This window comes from Paramormyrops kingsleyae, chromosome 7 (assembly GCF_048594095.1).
Source record: "Paramormyrops kingsleyae isolate MSU_618 chromosome 7, PKINGS_0.4, whole genome shotgun sequence".
Lineage (NCBI taxonomy): Eukaryota > Metazoa > Chordata > Actinopteri > Osteoglossiformes > Mormyridae > Paramormyrops > Paramormyrops kingsleyae.
The window spans coordinates 24820080-24843542 of NC_132803.1; the positions used below are offsets into that span (position 1 = coordinate 24820080).

Consider the following 23463-nt stretch of genomic DNA (forward strand, 5'->3'; position numbering starts at 1 on the left):
GTTCCCCTGTCTTGTGTCCTTTATGGCCTGGGATTGGCTCCATTGTGTCCATGTACTGAATAAGCTGTTAGATTATGAACAGAAAGTCCTCTTTTGTGGGTGTTATGCTTACTTAGCGGTCACACCTTCAGGGTTGTGGGTCTACTTCTGTGTTTGCTCTGTGTTTGTGGAGCTTGGATGTTCTCCTTACCTTTGTATGGATTTGCTTTCATAAATGTGGGTTAGTTGACTGGTGTCTTTAGATTGCTCTTATTGTACAGACCTGGCACCTTGAGTCCTATCCTTCCTGGGTTAGGCTCTAGGCTTATTGTGACCATTCAGTGTCCGCAAAAATCCAAGTAATTGATATATTGGATTTCAGGCTGTACACCTACCTTTGAAACTACCAATAAAAGCTCATTCTTTGCAGGTGAAATACAATAATTCTAACATTATTTATAATATTACTTAACCTAAAGTCAGCTTTTGCCCCAAAGCATGAAAGGTTAATGGTGTGGCATTCTTTTTATTCCTAAAAGGTTTGTTACTGAGGGGCTGACTTGTTCAAATGAAATGCGATTGGTTTCAGTCATAGCACAGCTCCACAGGTCAGTCTATTTATTTTTATGTGGTAAACATCTGTATTCTCGCTCATGTTGCCATACGAGGCTCGGTGAAGTGAAAAAAAGGCCAGCGCAGGCTTGTTCACTTCCTGTCTTCTCCCTCGCAGTGAAACTTTTTAAAAGCCATCTGCAAAGTGTAGGCTTTCAAGACTAAAATGCTTAGAGTAGAGTAAACCTGATACTCTGATAATCAGATAGCACTATGCCCATATCAGGTATTTTTGTAATGATTGGTGACATTTTGTTTAACATTGGCCGCTCCCTAAGTAGGATACACTGGACGACCAGGTACCTGTCAAACAATGATGTCCCTTTTGTCTAGAACAATTCATATGTAGCGTTTTGAAGTCTAAATATATGTGCATGTTTAAATTTAAATTTATAACATCAGTCCATCAATATTTAAAATAAATCCATGATATATTTAAATTTGCTTGTAAAAGTCACTAAAGACAGATGTTGTAGGAAAATATGTTTGAACAGTTTTTCTTTCTGGCGCTTCTTCATCACAGAAAAACAATGGTTATGTACTAGCCAAGCAAAATAACAGGATTATTATTGTCAGGTATATTACTGAATACAACTCCAGTAAACAGTTGAAAAATCATTGTGGCAGTATTACTGAATTTCTATTTGACTAAATACCTAAAAAGTACATATCTTCAATATAAAATTATATGATGTGCAACCAGGTGAAAAGAACATGATCTAGTTGTGTGCATAGATGGATGTTTTTACTGTAATAATTCATATTAAATATCTCACTAAGGGACACTTTGACAACCATCTTTATATAAGATATAAAAACAAAAACTTGATTACGAAACCAAGACACCACTCAGATTGAAAATGCTAAAAATTCATGATGTGAAAACATATATACAATTTTATTAGATGTTATTAAATAAGTCAACAAAAAGAAATACAAGCCGTCATCACAGATATAGTGACAAAAATAGCGTCAATAACAAAAAAGGAATATATTAAAAATGTCATCCAGCTCTAGAGCATTGCCAGTGATTGTTTATTAGAAACAAACCTGGACAACACAGCTGTTCACAAGCAAAATATATAAAGCAAGGACAGAACAAACATTCCTGATTGGCATTTGTCAAAATTTTCAAACGAATTCCAGGAAAAATATAACTAATTAATAAAACTAGTCAAAACTATAAATATATTCTCTTATGGATCAGATCCATTGCAATTTAGACCTGCTTGGCTCAGTATTTAATTATTCTACAAGGGCTTGCTTGAAAACCCAGTTTCACATACAAATATCAATAAGGATTCAAATGAAAATTGTGTATTTATAGAATTCATTAGCTGCTTAAAAATGCAGGAGTAACTGAAGGCACTGTAGCTTTATAAAGTCAATAACGAAAAGCAAGATGCAAGTGGCCCAAGCAGAGTGGCACTAAGCTCTCTAGTTTTAGCGAAGCTCTGTCCTCATTCTCTAGCGATGGACGTCACATGGGCTAATTCACAGACCAAAGTGCTTTGGTTGGTTCAGTGGATGACTGATTTGTTTAAACTGGCTGTAACATCTTAACGCTTATGCACACCAAGCATTTCACAGAGGACACATGCTTTCAAAATACAAAATAACTGTAATATATTCTTTAAATTTCCCTGGAAATGTGTTAAGAAGTTACCGTATTTTCACATTAATTTTTTTCTTTCATTCACATAACTGTATGGCAAATATGATAAATACTGGTTAGTGCAATGTCATTATGTTTTTCAATAATGGTCTATAAGTAACCAAATTAGACAAGTGGACAGTGGAGGAAAAGACATGCTCATTGTAATTTTTGGTTCTGACTAGTTTATATATGTGAACTGCTAAAGATGTGTACAGATGGAAACCTACGACATAAGTATATGTACAAATATGGGTCATACTCAAGAATATTTGGGTATTAGTACAATATATTTCTGTTTGATCTATGAATCATAAACCTAGATGTTTAATTTTTTTGTCAGCTACACATAATTTACAGTACCAAATGTTTTCTTGTCCCCAAAACAAGGCCGGACGTCATTATTTTACAAAGCACTTGTTTGGGCAATTGATTTAATATTTCCTCATAAGATTAAATACAAAGTAATAAAAAATACTTGTATGGCAGGATGGTTAATGATTTCCAAACCCCAGCTTTGCTCTTCCGTTCAGGCATATCAGGTAACATCGCACGCTAGGATATCAACAGTGTACATTTCTGCCTTTAATACTGAGGTCCATGTTAAGCAAGAAGTCTGATCTCGGAGAACAATAGATAATTGTACTGCTCCATTCTTGGCAGTGCCATGAACCTCTTTAATCTTTGTTCACGCACTCCCCGTTTCTTCGTTTAAGAGCCAGCCAGTGATGGCCGGCTTCCGTTCATCTAGGAATACCAGAGAGGCTAAATATCGGTAGCCATGATCACGCGTAGCTCGGCAGCGGGACGGACGCGCTGGGAGTGGGACGCGGCAGAAGCGAGCCGCCTGTTACTTGCGGGAGTACAGCTGCCCTGCGGTGTGGCAGAGGGACAGTGGGTGGGCGCTGGAGAAGTACTGGCAACACAGCCAGTCCTCCAGCTCGGCGGTCCGTTCGGGCTCCAGCGAGCGCTCGGCGAACTTCATCATCAGCAGGGCGCGCTTCACATCCAGCCAGTTGAGCAGCCCGTCGTGGCGGGCCAAGCCCCCGGGCCGGTCCCACTGCTGCTCCATGAGGTCCCGGCGTGGCCCCCAGAGCAGACACTGCAGCACTCGCTTCGCCTCCTGGATGGGGATCCGTTTGATAGGATCGGGCTGCAGGAGCAGGTGCGCCAGTCTCTGCAGGCCCGGCGAGTAGATGGACACGGGCGGGATGGGAGGTAACTCCTCGCAGCGATAGTCCTGATGCTTCAGCTCGGGGTTCATCTCGAAGGGGTTGGGCTGGTGCAGCAGCTCATAGATCAGGATGCCCGTCTGGAACTCGTCGAACTTGCGGTACTGGGAGGCCGACACGATCTCGGGGGCCAGGCGGGCGTGGTCCTTCCTGAGGCGCGGGTCGGCGGCGGTGGCGTCGGCGGCGTTGCGCTGCTTGGACTTGGCGAAGCTGCTGATGAGCAGGCGGGGCAGGTGGGTCTGCTCGGCGCCGGGTTCCAGCGACCGGCCAGGCACCAGGAGCAGGTTCTCCAGGCACAGGTCGCGGTGGCTCACGCCGTGCTCCTTCAGGTGCTCCAGGCCGTTGCACAGCTGCAGCAGCAGGAAGCAGACGCGCCGCTCGTAGGTCTCCGGCTGCACCCGGTGGAAGTCGGCCCACCCGCGGACGAAATCGGCAGCGGTCTGCCGGGGCACCTCCCGCGTGATCACCACCACACGCTCCTGGCCGCCCGGTCCCGGGGACCTGGGCTCCGCATCCTGCAGCAGCATGCTCTGCGGCACGCATGCAATGAAGTGCCCGCAGTCCTGCTGCAGGTTGAAATGCGGCGGCATGCTCTTCTGCACCGACAAGCCATAGATGTCGCCCTGTTTGCTGTCTGGAGTCTGACTCTTACAGATCTAGGAGGAGAGTAAAGGAGTTATAGACACACTGAGCCCAGTTTGGGATCTCAGAGAGTACTGAGCTCCTGAAATGTCTCCAGAGCGGAGCTGTTTTGACCAAGACAACAGACTCATATTAGTGTAACTTTTTATGACAGAAACATTTTCCTCAACCGATGTGCTGTTTGTTTCTGGAAACCTCACTTGGATAAAGATCTTTTTGAAATCAAAAAATAAAATTTTGATGATTTCGTTTGAAGAGCATAAATCCAGAGGACTTTATGTTTTTGCTGACACTACACATGCTACTTAATGAAGTCCTGTTAAAGAGAACAGTTAAGATGGCATTACAGAGTCATGACATTACGCTCCAGGATATCAAGTGTAATGCTGACAAAACAGAAGACACTGTTTTTCTATTTTTTCTATGAACCAAAATCGATACACAGCATTAGGACATAAAGAGAGAAACACGTCTGTTTGTCTACAGTGTCACAACATGGCAGACTTACGGCTGGTGATTAATATATAACTCACACTGCAAATGCAGTGACAAAGTTCTATAGAAAACCTCTTTAATGCGTAAGATGGCGTCAGGAAGGAGACGGCCCATTTCGGTGGCATTCCGTGGTGCGCCTTGCTAGGGTGTATGTCGTGCTAATGATTTCAGGACAAAGGTCACTCTCCATGAATACACACCCTTCTAGAACAAACTACACAGGACAAGCCCCCGGGAAAAGTGAACTGTGTCAGTTTTCCTAAAATGAGAAGAATGTACTTACTTTAACCTATTGTTACGGGTTAAATAGACTTCACAGTTTCCTTCAAATTATTTGGGAGAGGTCTATAGAAACGTGAAATTTTACTATGATTGATGGGTAGTTCCACATTATCCTATCAGAAGGTTCCACCCCTATCTTAAGATCTTTTTCTCAAAACAGTATTCATGTAATATAACTTGGACTAACGTGACTACCTTTCCACTCACTTGCCTATTCACCAAGTATCAATAAACTGAAACAATACAATGGGTAACTGTAGACTCAAACAAAATGGTAACTGTACCTTAACGGCGTAGGAGGTCTTGGGGTCAGATGCACAGGAGGCTGAGTAGTACACAGCATCACCTGCATCACAGCAGGGTTTGTTACAGGTGAGTTTAAACAGGGACCAGTTGCTTTCGTCGAAGTGCAGCGGGTTTCTCTGGCTTCGGGTGAAGTGCTCTTCACACTTGAGAGCCAGACGGCGGAGCGACTCCGCATAGAGACCGCCCAACTTTGAGTAGATGCCCTCGCGGCTGTCAATGTTGCTGAGTAGAGTCTGCAGGTGCAAACTGGAGCCAGCAGAGTGGGAGTGGTGGGGGAGGCTCAGCTGAGGGGACGATGACGAGGTCACACCCCCACGTAGATAACCCCCAAACCGGCTCCGTCCTCTAGTGGGTGGCTCATCCAAGGTCTGGGAGCGATTGAGCGCCGACGGGTAGCACTCCAGGGACTCGCTGGAGGAATACTGGTGCCGTGGATCAATTGGACTCGAGGGTTGACTAGACTGGGCTCGTTCGGGATGGGCAACGTTGGTCTCGGAACCTCCAAATGGGAAGCGTGGGCGTCCCCGGGGAACGGGCTTGCCGCTCGGACCGCCAGGTGCTGATGCGGCGCGACTCAGCAGCTTCTTCTCAGGAAGTGGCGGTGGCTGAATCTGATCCAGAACCAGGCCAGGGAAAGGGTCCGGATGTAGGGACACTGGGGAGGAGGTCAGGGGACTGTTTGGAGAGTCCTGGTAGCCTAAAGAAACATACACAGTGTATTTTTATACAGCTGGGATTTGACTGTAAAAAAGAGAAATCAATACTATTTTCGAAATTTTCAAGAAATTGAGTTAACAAAGATCATCCAAAAAAAATGGCTAAAATGATGTGGGAAAACATCAGAAAAGAAAGTAAACATTTGTATTTGTATGGAAAACTGCATTCATTCCATCCAATTATTGTGACTTATCTAGTTTGGGTCCCTATGAATCGGAGCTATTCAATAAGCCAGAGCACACGCTCGAAGGCAGGAATTATTCTGAATTATTCATATATCTACGTGTACAGTGAAAGCGTGCAAAGTAGCTAATTATGTATTTCCCGTTTCATATGGAAATGTCTTTAACACCGAATACAGTGAAGATGAACTTCACTACCTGGAGGCATCTATAACACAAGCTCAACTTTTAATTGCGTAAGAATTCATCTCAGAGGCAGATATTCACCAGTGTCAGTGGACCATGTGCTTGCATCTGCACCACTGATTTGTTGTGTCCCCTCTCATAAATATTTGCAAAACAAAAGGTCGCTATAAACTCTCAAATGAATTCATGGAGTTTTTGAACGATCAGGTAAAGGAATGAAATATCAACTTAAAACGGCATTGGCAAAGTAAATTAGATCAGTGAACCCTGGATGCCAACATATGCAAACATTTAAGTTAATATACAGAACCTCCTCTACTTACGAATGACATACGTTCCGAACGACCGTTCGTAACTTGTAATGTTCGTAAGTTGTTATTCAACATCATTTTAAGGGTATACACAAGTACTGAGAACTTGGATGCTAAGAGTACACACGTTGCGCTGCTGCGGGAGTAGCAGCCAGATGTGCTAGGCGGAATTGTGTCGCGGACAGGAAACGGGAGCCCAATGAACACAATTTGGACTTACAGTCCTCTTCGTTCATATGTCTGAAAGTTCGTAAGAGAATGCTTCTAATGTAATTCAAAAGGTTTTAGGTGATCTGACATGACAACTCAAATCAAATCAGTACTGTTAGGAAGATATTTTAAACTGGCAATTCTATATGTGACACTGATATTTTGTATAGACGATATTCCCTGGAAAATACCTGCATGGGATTTCCAGGCTTATGCTGGAAAATCAGTAGGAAAAGTAGGTAAAGTGCAGCAGGAAGAGGACTTGCTTGTTTGATGAGGGGCCTCCCTGCTTCACTCTGCTGTCACAAACGCTAAACAATGACAACTAAGCATTCCAGACTTTTTCACTTGCTGGCTGGTCTCCATTGACTGTTACCCACAGCTAAAGCCAATTACTGCTTTTCTCTAACCTCTGACAATACTCCCACTGTGCTCCGCCACCCTACATCCGCTGCGGCCGAGGTCTCGTCAAACGAGGACGCCGCATGCTTGTGGCAGACAGCCTTGACTAGAAGGTTTCCTGAAAGCTATCAGCCAATGACCACGTCAGTATATCGCATTGTTTTTCATTCCCTTCCTGAAAATAATTCCCTCCAACACATTTTGTTCTGGGCAAAGCCTCCCTAATAAAAAATTTATGTTGCTCAACATATGCTACTTTCGAGCTCTGTGTAAATGATCTGCAGAGTCAGTACACCAGCTATGAGGTATTAGGGACAATGTGTGACTCTGCAGGTTAGGAACCTGCAGTTATAATCAGGAGGTTGCTGGTTCAAATCCCATGGTTGCCAGTATGATTTCACAGCTATTCCCTTGAGCGAGACCCTTAACCCCAATTGCTCCAGGGACTGGCTGACCCTGAATTGAATGTCACTTTGGGTGAACACGTCTGCTAAAAATGTAGATGTATTTCTTGACATTATCTTCAATTACACCAACTAAGAATCCCAACTTCAGTTTGGAAGATGGCATTTTCAGTGTGTTTGTAGTGACTGAAATGATGAAACCAACACGGCAGTAAATGTTGTGGCAACAGCACATCTATTCAAGTTTTCTCTGGTTCATCATTTTTTTTTTCTTAAAGAAAACGACAGTGCTACTGACAAATCAGAAGACACGACACGATTTTTAGCTGTGTGTTTCCAAGATAACGATAAAGCTGAGATGTGCTGAACGCCCGGACTTGCAGCTTCCCCTTTTCTTTAATGTGTTTGAAGAGCTTGACTTTTTGTAGCTTCTCCTTCAGGTTTAATTAAACCTCGAGCTAAAGCAGAAACCTGTGGCCCACATCAAAGGGCTTTTCAAGGCTGGGGTCTTCTTCAGCAGCCAGTGTCAGCAAAGCCAGCACATGTTCAAACAGGTGTGAATTCTCATCCTAACTGGTATTCATTTCCTATTTCCAGTCCATGGTTGAATCTCTATTATACAAAAAAACCAGTGACAGGAAAAGAATCAGAATTTCCCTTGATACCGGCATATTTTCAAATTTTTGTGTTTCTTTTCTTTCCATCCATCCATCCATCTCTCCATCCTTCCATCCACCCATCCTCTAAATGTTTATCCTGGTCAGGGTCACGCGGAAACCTGGAGCCTATCGCAGGCATTGTAGGGTACAAGGCCAGGGGACAGTATGGATGGAATGCCAGTTTGAGTAATGTGCATGTTACTCACATAGGAATAAGGTGATTTACATTTTTAAATCATTTTTACTGATTTTTTGTTTCTTTAAAAAAACCTGAATGGTAACTACCACAACTTTGTATTGTCAGAGCAGGGTTCCTGATTGTAGTCCTGGAGGTCCAGAATCCAAAACAGTTTGCAGAGTCCCCCACTCAAATACACCTACTAAACCTGGTAATTGGCTGAATAAAGTGTGTTTAAGCAGAAACTGGTTTTCGGATTCTGAATCTGAATTTGCTATTGTTACATTCTGTAGCTATTTGAGCATTTGCTATTGTTACATTCTGTTGTCGTTACTATGTACCGCCAAAGTTTATTACTTTTAGGTAGCTAGGTATTAACTTTTCACTTTGGTTAGGGTTTTATTGCTCACTGATTTACAGACGCACATTTCACCTCTGATTGGGTGGCAAAGATACCAACTGGTGCCTAATATCTACAGTAACTAGTGGGTCTGTATCTTCAAGCAAGTTACACAAATCCTTACGTCAAGAAATCCATTATATCTATTAAAGAGAGTCAGCCTGCAGCCAAACAGGCATAAATAGCTTGTATTTTCTTCGTTTATAATTCTGTGACTCTTTGATGAATTACAGTTTTTATAGGATAATAAGAATGTTGTAAACCTTTAAGTACTTATACCAAAACCAAATAATATCTGCTTTCAAATTAGCTATAAATATTAAACCTGCAAAATAAACCTGTAAAATAAACAATATATTACATAAGTCATTATATGCAAAGCCTGTATTGTACCCCAGGGCTATATGTAAACAACAGTCAAAGCTAATGTGTCTTTCAGGAACAGGTGCATACACAGGTTTCACAAGATATGATCTGCAGGCTACAGAAATTAAGATTAAGTGTTTTTTTTATTTTTTTATTTCCACCTGTCCATGCCGAATGCTGTCACTGCATTTCATTAAACTGCACCCAGGTGGTATTGAGTAAATGCTGCTCACGCTGTCACATGCATGTGAGGAGGACGGTGGCCACACTCACCCCCATCAGGAAAAACCTTGGAGTCACAGTGCAGGCTGTCAGAGGACGCCGAGGCCAAGCTGCCGCTCAGTGCCCTCAGAGACTGGGTCAGGCTCTCCATGGACCCCTGACGACTGGCTCTCTCCGAGTCAAAGCTGCTCTGACTCATCTTACTGGATGACCTGTAAAGGAGGGAGGAGACACAACACTTTTGAACCAATCAAAAGAAGTAGTTGTCCAGGATTTTTCCCCCTCCTTTTGTAATCAGACACTTGGATTGGGGTGTTGACTGTATTTACTAGTAATACGTTAAAAAATAAAAGTGACAAGCACAGGACTTCCCTATATAGAATGATTTATTGACTTTGTACTAATACCCTTGCCTAGTGATTAAATACCATCATCACCATGTAACAAAATACAAAAAGCCACTTCTATTTAAATGTTAGCTAATTTAAAAGTATAACTAGCTTTTTCCTGTGAATATTTCAATGTTTAAACACCGGATTTGTAAGACAAAGAGCATATATGACTCCTGTTTTAAAGTATATTCTAAGAACTGGCTTGCTGGAAATATCTGGGGAATCACCCAGGATGCGTTGGAGCCATAGGCCACGCAAGAAGAGCTTGGTCTGACCTTCCTGGCGTGCCGCTGCCGGGGCCCTTATCCGGAAAAGCCGTCAAGGTAAAGCTACATGCTAGAAACACTTAATACCGACAACTGGAGCAACTGGAGCGAGGAAAAACACCATGTCTGTATCTCGTCAGGTTTGAAGCTTGGGTCAACACAACCCCAGGTATCCCTGCAAAGTAGGCATTACATACCATTAAAAAGTCAGCCATTTATTCGGAGCTTCCTGTTCCTGTCTCAACATGGACTCATAGGATTGGAATGGCTTTTTTTTTCTTTTTCTCAGAAAGATATATGAACAGAATCTCAAAGAAAGGCATACTGGCAAGTGCCGAACAGCACATAGTACTTATCTTTGTTCAATGCTGAACAGCAGCTTCCCTTAAATAAAACTGAGATCATGGGGTGTCAACTTTGTCATAGACAACAAAAGTCATGTTAGAAGGAACTGCATAGTATCTGTAATAGAATTATTTATATTTAATCTTATTTACATTTTAAATGTATTCATTTTAGAGTTTACTGTATATTATATGCAATTATAGTTACCATTTTAATAAACCTTCCAGCGCAAACTAGGCCTTCATAGGATTTAAAGATAAAGTTAATTTGCCCAAATACAGTTATCTGTCACCAGAAGAAAAATATTCATCAATGACTGAGTCTTCTCTACCCTTTCCAAAACACAAGGTCCAAGTGGAAAAGACATTCGGGATTCTACTATCTCCTCTGTCCACTTTCCTTTCACTCGGTCAAGTAACATTACTAATTTATTCCTGTTAAAGAAAACTTGGCATGTCAGAACAACAAAAGCTATGTGATGAAAGCAAATGGCTTTAACAAAGGTTCACGGCGGAGATTTCAGCTTCACGAATTCATGTTTCAAAATCCTTCTCCACACCCCCTCAAAGCGGTAACACTATCCCTCTCCTCAAATACAACCCAATGCGGCAGAATGCAAATCTAAAGACCCATATAATCCATAGTCACATGATCAGCGCAGACCAAAGGCACGGGCCTTTTATAACTTATGGCCACAGTAAATCCCAAAAATCCCAAGCCTGACAGTTTTGCAGCCACTGGGACTAACACTTCAACACACTGTTATGTGTGTTGCACATCGTCAAGCCATATAATGCACTGGGACTAACACTTCAACGCACTGCAATGTGTGTTACACACCCTCAAACCATATAATGCACTGGTCAGCATTTACTACTTCTAATCAAACAGGACAGAGACAAGTCTAAATAATGTTTAAAAAAAGTTACAAAAGGTCTTTAGCCAACTAATGTTTTTAGTAAATCAGAGGGTTAACATCACCCGTAGGGCTACAGACCATGGGTGGCACGATATAATTGTTATATTTATGTACTTTGTATATCTGACAAATTGCAGGTTTCAACAAAAACAACAATTTGCATAACTGATGGCTGACTGTCTTTATAAAAGCACAGTAAGCTAATTTCAAGACAGCTACAAAAATTATAAAAGGAGAGACTCAACACAGGTGATACAGGTCAGTGTTTACACATCTGCAGGATGCAAGATTCCGGTCTGTACAGATACTCCCACAAAGACACAACCCTTGGGAGTTTTAAATTCCACCTGCTCCGGCTATGTATGCTATGTATCAGAGGTGGATAGTTCAGGTCCAGAAAGTCAAAATCCAGACCAAGATTTTGTTTCAACCAACCACTCACCTGGTTGTCTGAAACAAAATCTTGGTCTGGATTATTACTTTCTGGACCTGAACTATCCACCTCTGCTATGCATGAAACTAAAACTGTATGCTAATTTTCTCAATACCCACAGTGTCTTTTAAGCTCTTTTTATAAAACTGCTTCATCTGCAGCAGAGAATCCTCACATAATCAATTTAATGCAAGCGGATCTGATATCAAACACAGATGTCAATAAATAATGCAGAACAGGCCGTTTAAAAAGGCCAGAAGTTGCATTGCTTACCTGGGTTCTAGTGCTAATGAGGGAGCGCGGTGCTGCAAAGCCACAAATGCTCAGCACTCGCCTTGCATTTACAAGCCAGTCCTTTGGTGATGCCTATTTTTAAGTCCATAGCTGCACTACATGTATTTTTCTCCTTTTCACAAACATCAACAAAGAGGCAGCACACTTAGAAATAATATTAATAAAACAGACAAACTTAGAGGAAAATGTTGAGTTAACATCCCATGTTAAAAGTTAATGGAATATATATATATATATATATTTTAATAATAATTGATTTCTGGTGCAGACAAACAGAACGTGAATACACCAAGGGAACATAAAATAAGATTCACACTAAACATTAAAACCAAAAATAGCTACATGTTCCAACAACCTACCTCTGTTCGAAACATCCCTTCATGAAGGTCCCTTTAAGAATGCAATAAAAAGGACTCATACATTGTATGCACTGAACGTCCCTTCACAATCCAGCAGCAAGCCCAGCAAGACTTCTGGACAACTGTCCTGTTTGGTCACAGTGACGAAGGCTCATGTGTTAACAAGTAAAAGCTGACTCAGGATAAAGTAACCCAGCTCGTGGCCCTGGAGAACCGCAGTTCACGTTGGTTTTTATTTTTACTCGTCGACAAGATGCTATCTATTCTCGGTCATCCAGCAGGAATAATCCGAGCCGTGGAGAACGGAGGTTCTGGACGATGTTCTATCCTGACTGAGAGGAGAGGGCCAGTTGCTGGGGGCAACAATCTGCTCCACTGAGCTGCCATGCACAGCCTCCAACGCTCCTCTCAGAAACGTGCTGCTTAGGCTCCAGCTTACAGGCATGTCCATAAATACCATGTGAAGCTTTACAAATGTACTGTAAACTCTGAGCTTAAACAACAGTGTCATTGTTTCATATAAATTAATTTTATTCTATGTATTTTTGGAGAGTTTGAGTATTTGTATGTGTTTTAATTTGTGTTCCTATTAATCATCTCTGCATGTATGTATATGAAATGTTTGTCTTTTTTCTTATTTGCTGCCATCTTGGCCAGGACTTCCTGGAAGAAGAGATATTGTATCTCAATGGAACTTTCCTGGTAAAATAAAGGATAACTAAATAAAACTGAGATGGGATGTATTATAGATGGCGATGATCATGCTTTAGAAACAGACAGATTTCGAAACATCTGTGCCCTAAATGATTAATGGCAGGCTTGCATTATTTTCCGCACCCCTATAACACTGTCCGTCCTGCCATCAGAAGCAGCACCAGCACCCGCCTGCCATCACCTGCCTGTCCCCCCCCCCCCAGTCAAATGTTAAAATTGGGACAGTGTGAACTGGGACTTTGCCAGTTTGCTCATTTGACTTCCTCCCAAGGTTTCTTCCCTCTGGGGAGTTTTTCCGTGCCACCGTCACCCCTGGGTTGCTCACTGGGAGCTTTGTTAATGTAAAACACTTTGAGACAATGTAATGTTGTGAAAATGCGCTATACAAATAAAACTGAATTGAACTGATGGAATAATGAATACATTATGTGGCTCCAATTGGCCACGTTCCGCCACATGAGATGGATTTTAAATGACGGCAACAAAAGTACATTTTGCATAGCCCATAAAAATAAGGAGTAATTCTGAGTTTCATCCTGTGAACCAATGATAATACTGCAAGCATCAGCAGCAAAGATCAGTGACAAGCGGCAAAACGGTTAGCTCTGGCCTCAGACATGTTCAGACATACGCCCAAACAGTGTATTTTTACCGCTGCACTATGCCGGGACAGATATAAGAGGAAGTTGTGTTGCCTTGCTAAAATTACAGATCTAACAAAAGTAAGGGCCTAGCTAAGCCCGGACTGCTGTGAGACGCCAGACTGACACTTCGTGGGGACATTAACCATGGCTTTTTGCGCGAATAAAGCAGAACTGGGGTGTCGAAATTCACCACAATTCATATAACTGACCTCAAATCATTTAAATGAAACTGATGCAACAATTATACTAAATAGGATCCAAAATACAGAATAAAGCAGGTTGGTAACAGTCTTTGTTCTCAACTTTAATAGCTAATGTACATATGGGGGAAATCACTACAGCTACTGGCATAAGCCTCTTAAAAAAGAACATTTATTGATTAAGCAATTGAGCTGAGCTCATAACTGTGAATGTGAAAGTTTGCATTACTATATTTAATTTCACCAGACATCTTTACTCAGAAATCTACAAAAAGGACTTTCTTTTTGAAAACTGTCAATTGGCTATTTATTTAGAGGGACAAATACAAGTCATCTCATTGCTCTTCAGTCAAAATTTAAAATAATGCTGACAAACCAGATTTGAGTTGCCCTTTGTGTTAAATAATAGCCATGAAACACTTTGCATCCATTCAGTCACATTCCTACTGATGACCCTGTCTAACAGAAAAGGCACATTCCAGAACAGTTTTAGAGAAGAATCCTAACAGGGGATGGTGTAGGACAGACCTTAGCATGAAACGGGATCTTACACAGGAGGTCCACCACACACACGCACAATGGCATTTAACCCCAGACTGAGCTACTGCCTTCAGACAGGTATTTAAGAGAATAAAACCCAGCATACGGAAACTAACTGAAGACTCATTTACAGGCATCTCTTAACGATTTGTATATTTTATATGTTAAGGTGATATATTCACTCTGACAGTAAGGAAAAACACAATTTAGAATGCATCCTCGTTTACTGTATAACACCACATCCAAAAAGACATTTTACACCATTAGTCCGAATAATCAGCACTGAGCGTGACTTTCCATGGCAGTAATTCTGATGGTAGCTCTCCATTAATAAGTATAAACTAGAGGAAGCACCTACCTGTGGTGTTTCTTAGGTGGAGGTGGAGGTGGAGAGGGAGAGGGATCATGGTTCTCACTGAGCCCCGCTGATAGATCTGAAGCGGCTGACGCGACCTGTGACAGCATTTTCCGCCTCTGGCTGTCGTTCTCCACGGCGCTGCCCTGGTGCTGCTGACTGGCACCATTGTCGGCTGTGCCTGGCAGCAAGATCTCCCCGCCGGGTACCACGGGGCTCCAGGCCCCTGTCTGCGACACAGCAGCCTCATTGATGATGCTCTGAGGCACGGTGCCCTCGCCTCCTTCCTCCTCCTCCTCGATACGAGTCTTCCAGTTCCAGTGTGTGTTGTACAGCTTGTGTCTCCGCTCCGAGCAGACCAAAGTGGGCGAAGAACTCGCAGCATTTTCCTGGAGCTTTTCCAGAGTAGCTGTAGAAGACGTTGCGTTCGCGTTAACACAGGACTGCACTTCTGAGGGATGAAGGGAACCCAGACTGGAAGTCCCCAGTTTTGGGGAGTTTGAAATCCTCTTGGGAGGAATGGGAGGACTAGCTTGAGGCTTGGCTTGGATAGAAGGCACAGCCAGCTGTGTGCTGCCACAGCTTGAAGGCCACTTAAAGGACAGACCGCTGGGGTCCTTGATGGAGTTTGGGCTGAAGTGCGGCCACTCAGTGCTCACAGCTGAATCGGGGCTACTTAGGTAGAATGTGCAATTGCTCTCCTCCGTGTGGGCCATGACTGTGATCTTAGCCCTCTGGGCTTCTCCAGTCACCTCCACTGGGCTCTGCTGGGTCTGCCTGTTACCCAGTGGCGCCCTCTTCCTTTTCGTACTCTCTGCATAAATCGGCTCGGCGCTCGCCGACCCGCTTCCTTTGTCCGACCACGAACTGTCTGGAGACGCCAAATTTTGGCGGCTCTCTGATACAGACTGTCGAAAAACATCCAGTCCCTGTGAACACGTGAGTGAGTCTGTGCTGCTTCGGTAAGAGCTGGAATCTGATAGGCTGGTTGGCTCAGACAGGAAGGAAGAAGATCGGCCACAAGGACGACTGATCGGCAAGGCAGAGTCCGGAATGAAGCTGGAAAACGAGGAAGTGCATGATGACTCATGTAGAGTCTTTTTTGGGGCATGAGAAATAACACTGTTAGTCGGTTCCAGAGGTCCGTTCTGCTCCTGTGTTGATTGGCCTTCAGAAATATTATCATTATAGGCATCGCTGTTTGTTCTCACATGTAGCCTCTGGGCAGAATCTCTTGGTTGGCGTGAGCCGTTTCTCAGACAAGTGATCTTGCTTTTCCCGGTGATCCGTTGGGGGTAGCCATCTCCGGTGCCGTTTTCTCTGAAACTATTCAACTCACGACCCCCAAAAATGTTGCTGACCGACTCCTTCTGGACGTCAGTTGGAGACAGAGCTCCTGGTGAAAATCTGGCAGGATAGTCTGTGTTAGCCAGGGCAGTGCCGGCAAGGACGGCCTCTTTCAGCACAGTGCTGCATCCATTGCTGTCCATAGAGAAGGAGGAGATGCCCATCAGTTTCGTCAAGCTGATTCTGTCAGGTAAATTCTTCGGAATATCCTGATATAAAAAGAAAACAGGACTATGTTTGGGAGTAGTCAAAACAACCATAAAACAATTATAATTCATGTTGGTCATAAAATATACCACTCTTTCTTAAGGACGTTTCATATATAAGAGAATATAGGAGTAGCTGTATACTTAGGAGTGATGCTTTGCATTAGAGCTGCACAATAAAACATCGTGATTTAATATTAAGATTTTATATTCCCATTAATTCCCATGGAAAGTTTCCAACTTGGAACATTTCCAAAATTCCTCAGCTTAACTTCCCATGGAATCAAAAGTTTTGGTAAAGTTTCCGGAAATTTTCCATCCTTTTGCAAGCATAGTGGTACGCCTAAAATAATAATGAGATGCATATTGTGATGTCCAAGTTAGTAATCTGTACAAAATCCACCGTATCTTTATGTTTCTCAAATTCAGTTAGCGGAGCACGCCACATACTACTGTTTTGATATACCATTGGGCAGGAACAATGTAATATTGTGAAAATACGCTATACAAATACATTTGAATTTAAACATCCTAAAACACATTAACAGCTTTAATATACATCAATAACAAACAATATTACAATATTATATGATTACAATGTTTGTTATCATATAATGTTTGTTATTAATGTATATTAAAGCTGCTATGGTGTTAGGACGTTAAGGTATACATACATGCTGCTTATGAATGTTCTATGAATGCTTTATGAAGGTGCAGTTAATGTTCTTTGAATGCACAATGAATGTATTAAGAAGGTGCAGTTAATGTGAAGCGATACTTAATACATTTGTAAAGAGGTTTCCGGTCCAAGGAAGAACCACCTTGTATTTTCCTAGAGTAGTTTACTTTAACTGATTTGCTCCAGTAAAAAAATATCTTGATAAACTAGTAAAAAAAAACTACAAATATATATATATATATAAATAAAAATAACAAGAAATGTAGCTATCAAGACTGAAATCAAGTGAAATAACTTTCGGTAGCTATATTCCAACAAAATTCAAAGGTGATAAACTCACCGGCTCAGTGTTCATATTGACATCCATCCATATGTCAGAATTCTCTGGGTTCATCATGGTTGGCCGGACGGCAATGGTGGGCTTGCAGTAGTAGGAGGAGAAGGTCAGACCGTCGTCCTCAGCGCTCGCCGTACTGGTTCTGACGTTAGCCGTGTTGTCACCGGAGCCGTGGGCATTGCGGGGGTGAAAGCAATTTTTACAGGAGCCTGGTTTCCACACGTGTTCAGCAAAGTCGCCACACGCCGACATCTTTCAAACGCGTCCGTCTCACTGCCAAACCAGCCGAGGTCCACGGGGCAGGGTTAAGCTTGACATGGCATGGAAATTAAAAGCTTCTTTTTTCCCCCAAATCAGGTGATTTTCAATGGCAATGACCTGCTGAGAAGAACAAGGAGTCAGATCAGAATAAAACTGCCCTCAGAATGTAAAATGCACTGCAAGTAAATCAGTGCTACAGCAGAAATGCTGCTCTACACAGTCAGCAACCATGTAGGATATCCGGAGCTGCCTAATAAATAAATGCCATTTGTGTCAATGATTAACCAGTATCTGTTACAAAACAGAATAAAACGGCTAAGATACATTCTGACTTAAATAAAACATCATTTCAAACCCATTACATCACCTCATTCGATACAGGCAGCAGATCTGTCCAGTTCCATGATTATCAAAAACACCCACTCGTTACCATCTGTGCACACAAATCTGTGGACAATATATACTTGACCCTCAGTCAAGTATGTGGGAATTGGCCAGTTTGCGGGACTGTGAAATGGCCAATTTAAGCAAGGGGAACACAGAAATCCGCAAAAGCAAAAAAAATGATCCACATTCAATAAAAATTTAATGACAATATCACACTATAACACTCCAGTCACCATAAACACCCTAAACTAAAATTGGGCTACAGCATCAAATACACATACAAACGCAATTACTGTTTTGATAATACTGTATGCAATTCCCTGCCCCCACCACCCGCCCCACCCAGTATGTGGCAACAGAGCAGTTGCTAAGGGGAGTTTGAAAATGTTTATCATAAGGTAGAATGACCTAAAATTCTATCCATGTACAGGTGCAAACTACAGTATATTGAAATTTCCTTTGCAGCCATGCTCTCTAAATAAGTGGCAATTAATCTAGCACCAAAATTAGGGCTGTGGGATACATCATGTGCACGTGCAATAATGACATCTAGGAATGCACTGCAGATATGATTTTTTTTGTTCCCACTGAGTCAGGCCGTCAAGGTGACGTGTTAACTATACACAAGCGACGATGCTGAATTATGAACCCCAGCAACAAGCTTCAACATGTCGGCTGTATGGAAGTATTTTGAAGTATCTTCTGAAACAGATACCAAAACTGGGTAACACTTTACTTGACGGGGCACAAGCATTTAGTAATAACTCAGTTGCTGCTGAAGTACAAATCATGAACAAATACAGTCGGTACTTGTGATAAAAGATACATCATGCTTCATTAATGATGAACACACATGAGACCAGTATTTCACTTGTGTTATTTGTGACTTGTTCCTTCAGTAGTTCACAAAGGTTTACACAATTAACAAGTGTAGTAACAAATATGGTAACTGCACGAGATAAAACATGCATCGCGATTCATTAATGATGAATTTACATTAGATCATTATTTAACTAAGATTAGTTTGTGGTTAATTAATACACAAGTGATAGCATAATACTATATTATTTGTGCCCCGACGCCGGTCAAATAAAATGTTACCCAAAATTGCTATTTGCAAAGCTGGTAAAGAGCCAGCAATTTAGTAACGATGGAAGAGTCGCCATCCTGAACAGCACAAAGACTTTCTAAATGTAGGAAACAGAAAACTTCAGCGAAAACCTGCCAGCAGCCTCTGCTTCAGCCATGTGACAAAGCTACGGAATATAGGGACGATCACCCAAAGGTTTATATACATCGGTACCAACATCGGCAAGAGTGGCCAAATATCAGCTTATCAAATATCGGCAAAAATTCAATATTGTGCATCCGTGATTCACTCTGCATTTGGTGACACTGCTTTGTGTCTGTTGACACAACTGGTGGCAACACCATCAACTTATTTGACACACCCTGGTGGTAAATAAACTTCTGTTTAACTAGAGTTTATCACAGGTAATTTCATCTTCTTTTGAATAAATATCTCAATGTTACTCGAGGAAATTTCATAAAACGAGACGTGTTATCAAGGAGCCGCATCCAAAATCAGCACAGCCATCATAAATAACATTCTCCTGAATAGCAAATAACCACAGCTGTGAAATCAGACATAAGAAACCAGATGACACTGCAATTAAATGGTGACGTAGTAAAAGGTGACGAGTATTACGTTTTGGTTTCAGCCTTATCATCGATCAGTTCTTCGGAAAGCAGTCAGCTGTACACCCACGATTCCTAAAGCAGAGACTCAGAGTTTCTGTACAGTTCATCTGCCCAAAACATAATGACCTTTTTAACAGAGATTGCTAACAGTACTGCCTCACAGTTACAAGATGGTTTGGTAGCTAGTCGGAACATGAAAGATTCAAAACATTGAACTGAAAGTGAATCTCAACAGCTCCTGCAATTTGGCTGATTTTCTGGGTTCTCATAACATGAAATTTCAGTCATACTGTTTTAAAAAGTATTTTGGACTGAGAACCAGAGTTGTGTAAGACAAAGGACTGGGCTTTGAAAGGCCATGATGCAAACACTGTAGTCTCTATTCAAAACATCCATTCAGTCACCAGCGGCTCATTCATGTGCAAATGTGCTTGCAGCCTCCAGTCGTATTAAAAGCGAATTAAGTTTAATGTTGTATAATAAGTAATAACATTCTGCTTTCATTAATAGGTTTCACCTAAAGTAAGGGGACACCAGATTTCTGAGAATTCACATTTTTCTCTAACATTTTCTAAACACTGTATGTTTTATACAGCTGCTGAATAACAAAAAAAATGCAACACCTGCAACACTCCCAGCAGAAAAAATAAAAGAATCAGATGGTTCCTTTTACTTATCAGATGACAAGTGAAAACAGTAAAGAAAAAGAAACATTCATCACCATGATCTCGAAAACAGCGTTCATTTCAGCGACACGGTGGATTTCTGCGATAAGCCCAAAACGGGTGTTTTGTCATTCCTCTCTTAAATGGCAAGTATGAGCTCAGCTTTACTACCTTCCTGTTCCTCTTCCCTTTGCCTTGAAGGGGGAAACTGCGACCGGAGGACACGCAGAAGCCACATCAGGTGGGCTGACTGCAATACAGGCTGCGCCATAACAGCAGATACACAAGCCGTGACTGACAGACAGACCATTCCAGCACGTATCGACTGGACAGGAATTAATCTCCGAGACCAGCTATATTTATTATTAAAACGCCGCAAAAAGTACGCGTCAGAATGCACCTCTGGGTCTACGAAAACCCACAGCACCAAAATAAGCTCCAGTCTCTATAAATGCAAAATAGTTACCATCAGATGCATTTTTTCTCTTCATGCAGAGGAAACAATGACAATAATAAATGTCAATAAAATTATTAATCAAATGTTTACTATGAAGATAAAAGAACCAAAAATTCACTGTGTTGAAAATTGATAAACGACCCGCATGTCACATTTGGATACTGTAACCTGTAACTTCATGTTACTTGCAATTGCCAGCATGTAAGTACTCAGTCATGTGTGTTCTAGAGAAAACATATAACATTTATTTAACATATATGAACATAACTTATGACAGTCTCAATACTTACTTTTACGGGCAAACATGGTTCTCTTTCGCGTAATGTATCAGTGAGGTTTGGAAAATGAACAAGCTCTTAAAAACGGCATCATACACATTAATGATCGTCTAAGACCTAAAAATGAAGCAGCTTAAAAGGTGCGGCTAACGTGTACGTGAAGGTATCTGGCGTTGTTAAAATGCCGGTTTATACGAGATGAAGGGCGAATATACCATCAGCACACCAGCATGAAGCCTTTGAGTAAAATCGTAGGTTCCCGGCGACCGAGGAGTGTTTTAGTTACATTTACTTTGGTTAAGTCTGCTGGAAATCCATTTTTCATTAATGCGTCAATACGGAAAATGAAGATAGAAACACAGTTTAGAAAAAATATAAGTCCCGAAAACGATGCTGGACGAGTCAACTACTGGAAACTGTCCGATATATTTTGGAGAAGTACGATTAACGTCTGGAAGCATGATTAACGTTTTAAAAATATCCTTCGGTAATTTTCAGAGATCACATGACACAATGTTGATTTCTAATGCAGCCCAGTGGTTTGTCTGTTTTTTCATATTAAACTAAGACGGGTCACTTTCAGGATGTTTCGGAAACATTCAAAGGCGCTTTATGCTGGATCACAGCCCGTAACACGTGTTTCCACAGTAAATGCGTGTAAATCTGCTTTTCACAGCAGCGGCAGTGCGGTTTTAACATAAGCAATGCAACGATTTGGCCGATTACCGTCTGCAAGCCTCACCTGTGACATTATCTTCAATCTCATAAAAACAGCCCACCATACTCTGTAAATACACATGAGCCGCAACGTTTATAGAAATGCAAAACCTATACGAACAAGCTATGAATACTGTAGCTGAAATACCCAGGCTCATTTATGTTGCATGCCAGCTAAAAACGAGTCAGTGATGGAAAATGAATATGGTCTTCATTTATAGCATAGCAAAGGTATGTACTGTACGACAGTTTGAAAAGAACCCGATTGCTTAAAACCTACCTGCACGTCGCGAGTTTTTGCAATATCAAAGCGTCCTTATTAGTGAGGTCTGCGAGAAACAGGCGATTCCAAAACTGGCATACGGTTATTAAAATCCAACACTGTTAATATACTAAAATTACAGAGAAAACAAGTACTAGTGATAGGAAGCACACGCGTCCACCCGTGGGGGCTCGGCGAGACGTTCTGCGGAAGATGCAGGAAACGTGGTCGGGACTAGAGGCAGGGCGACATAGGGGTGGAGCCGGCGTGTGAAACGGGATACCCAGCCCGGCTCGGTTCAAATATGGGTGTCCTGGATATGTCGTGGGCGACGAGCAAGCAACCATCCAAAACATTATTTCCTCACCCATGTTATAGTTATGCATCCCGTTTTACGCTTTAGAGCTTTTAATAGCGACAGTTTGACAGTCATGGGTGTCATGTGATGCCAAAGAACAAGAGAATTGAAAAAAGAAAGTTACGTAACTTTGATTAGTAAAATGACTGGATAATATGAAATAGTCATACGCATTAAACTATATACGATTCACATTTCAGAATTACTTTGCTTGAAGAAAGGCGCGGTCAGAAAAATAATACACACCTGCTTAGGCTACTATAACCACTTGATTCCGGCTGAAAATTACCCTGAAGAAGTACCACGTAATGAAAGGTGATTTTCTTGTGACTTGCTTGCTACAAAACACTTTGAGCTTAGCCAAGTAATTTACTAACACTGTTTTCACCGGAATTTAGGGGAGAATATCTGTTCAAATGACCTCTTCAATTACATTACTGGGTTTTTTCCCTTGGAAATGAACCAAAAGGTTTAACTTTATAAGTTAATATCCTTAATTATTATGCAACTATTGCTTAATATTATTGAAAATGTTCCTGGTGATGGTTCAATATTACCAACGTTGTGCATTAGGATTACTCTTTATATGGGGTTTTAAACTACTCCCAGATATGGTCATATTTTCTTTTTATATCAGGATATTCCGAAGAATTTACCTGATAGAATCAGCTTGACGAAACTGATGGGCATCTCCTCCTTCTCTATGGACAGCAATGGATGCAGCACTGTGCTGAAAGAGGCCGTCCTTGCCGGCACTGCGCTGGCTAAGACAGACTATCCTGCCAGATTTTCACCAGGAGCTCTGTCTCCAACTGACGTCCAGAAGGAGTCGGTCAGCAACACTTTTGGGGGCCGTGAGTTGAATAGCTTCAGAGAAAACGGCACCGGAGATGGCTACCCCCAACGGA

General features: G+C 41.8%; 1 protein-coding gene across 5 annotated transcripts; it reads right to left on the reverse strand.

Annotated features, from left to right (window-relative positions):
• Nucleotides 1-1465: 1465 nt before the first annotated feature.
• On the reverse strand, nt 1466-22424 carry LOC111854172 (inactive tyrosine-protein kinase PRAG1). 5 transcript variants are annotated; one of them, XM_072714588.1, is made up of 7 exons: nt 22216-22424; nt 21961-22003; nt 17473-17850; nt 14904-16456; nt 9491-9651; nt 5181-5899; nt 1466-4133 (listed from the first exon to the last, which is right to left on the reverse strand). In XM_072714588.1, exons 3-7 carry the CDS (start codon nt 17719-17721, stop codon nt 3096-3098), a joined length of 3720 nt encoding a protein of 1239 aa, XP_072570689.1. In that variant the 5' UTR covers nt 17722-17850; nt 21961-22003; nt 22216-22424; the 3' UTR covers nt 1466-3095. The 5 variants fall into 5 exon arrangements, with proteins under 5 accessions (XP_072570689.1, XP_072570688.1, XP_072570687.1 ...); XM_072714587.1 differs by lacking the exon at nt 21961-22003 and having other exon boundaries at nt 17473-17847; XM_072714586.1 differs by lacking the exon at nt 21961-22003 and having other exon boundaries at nt 22216-22423.
• Between the last annotated feature and the right edge of the window lie 1039 nt (nt 22425-23463).

What these genes read in the sequence shown, in the direction of transcription:
- LOC111854172 (XM_072714587.1), bottom strand. Translation starts at nt 17,721, where the DNA reads ATGTCGGCGTGTGGCGACTTTGCTGAACACGTGTGGAAACCAGGCTCC. An exon ending in TCAATATGAACACTGAGCCG is followed by an intron (nt 16,457 to 17,472) that starts GTGAGTTTATCA and finishes TTTTTATATCAG; the next exon opens with GATATTCCGAAGAATTTACC. An exon ending in CCACCTAAGAAACACCACAG is followed by an intron (nt 9,652 to 14,903) that starts GTAGGTGCTTCC and finishes CCTCCTTTACAG; the next exon opens with GTCATCCAGTAAGATGAGTC.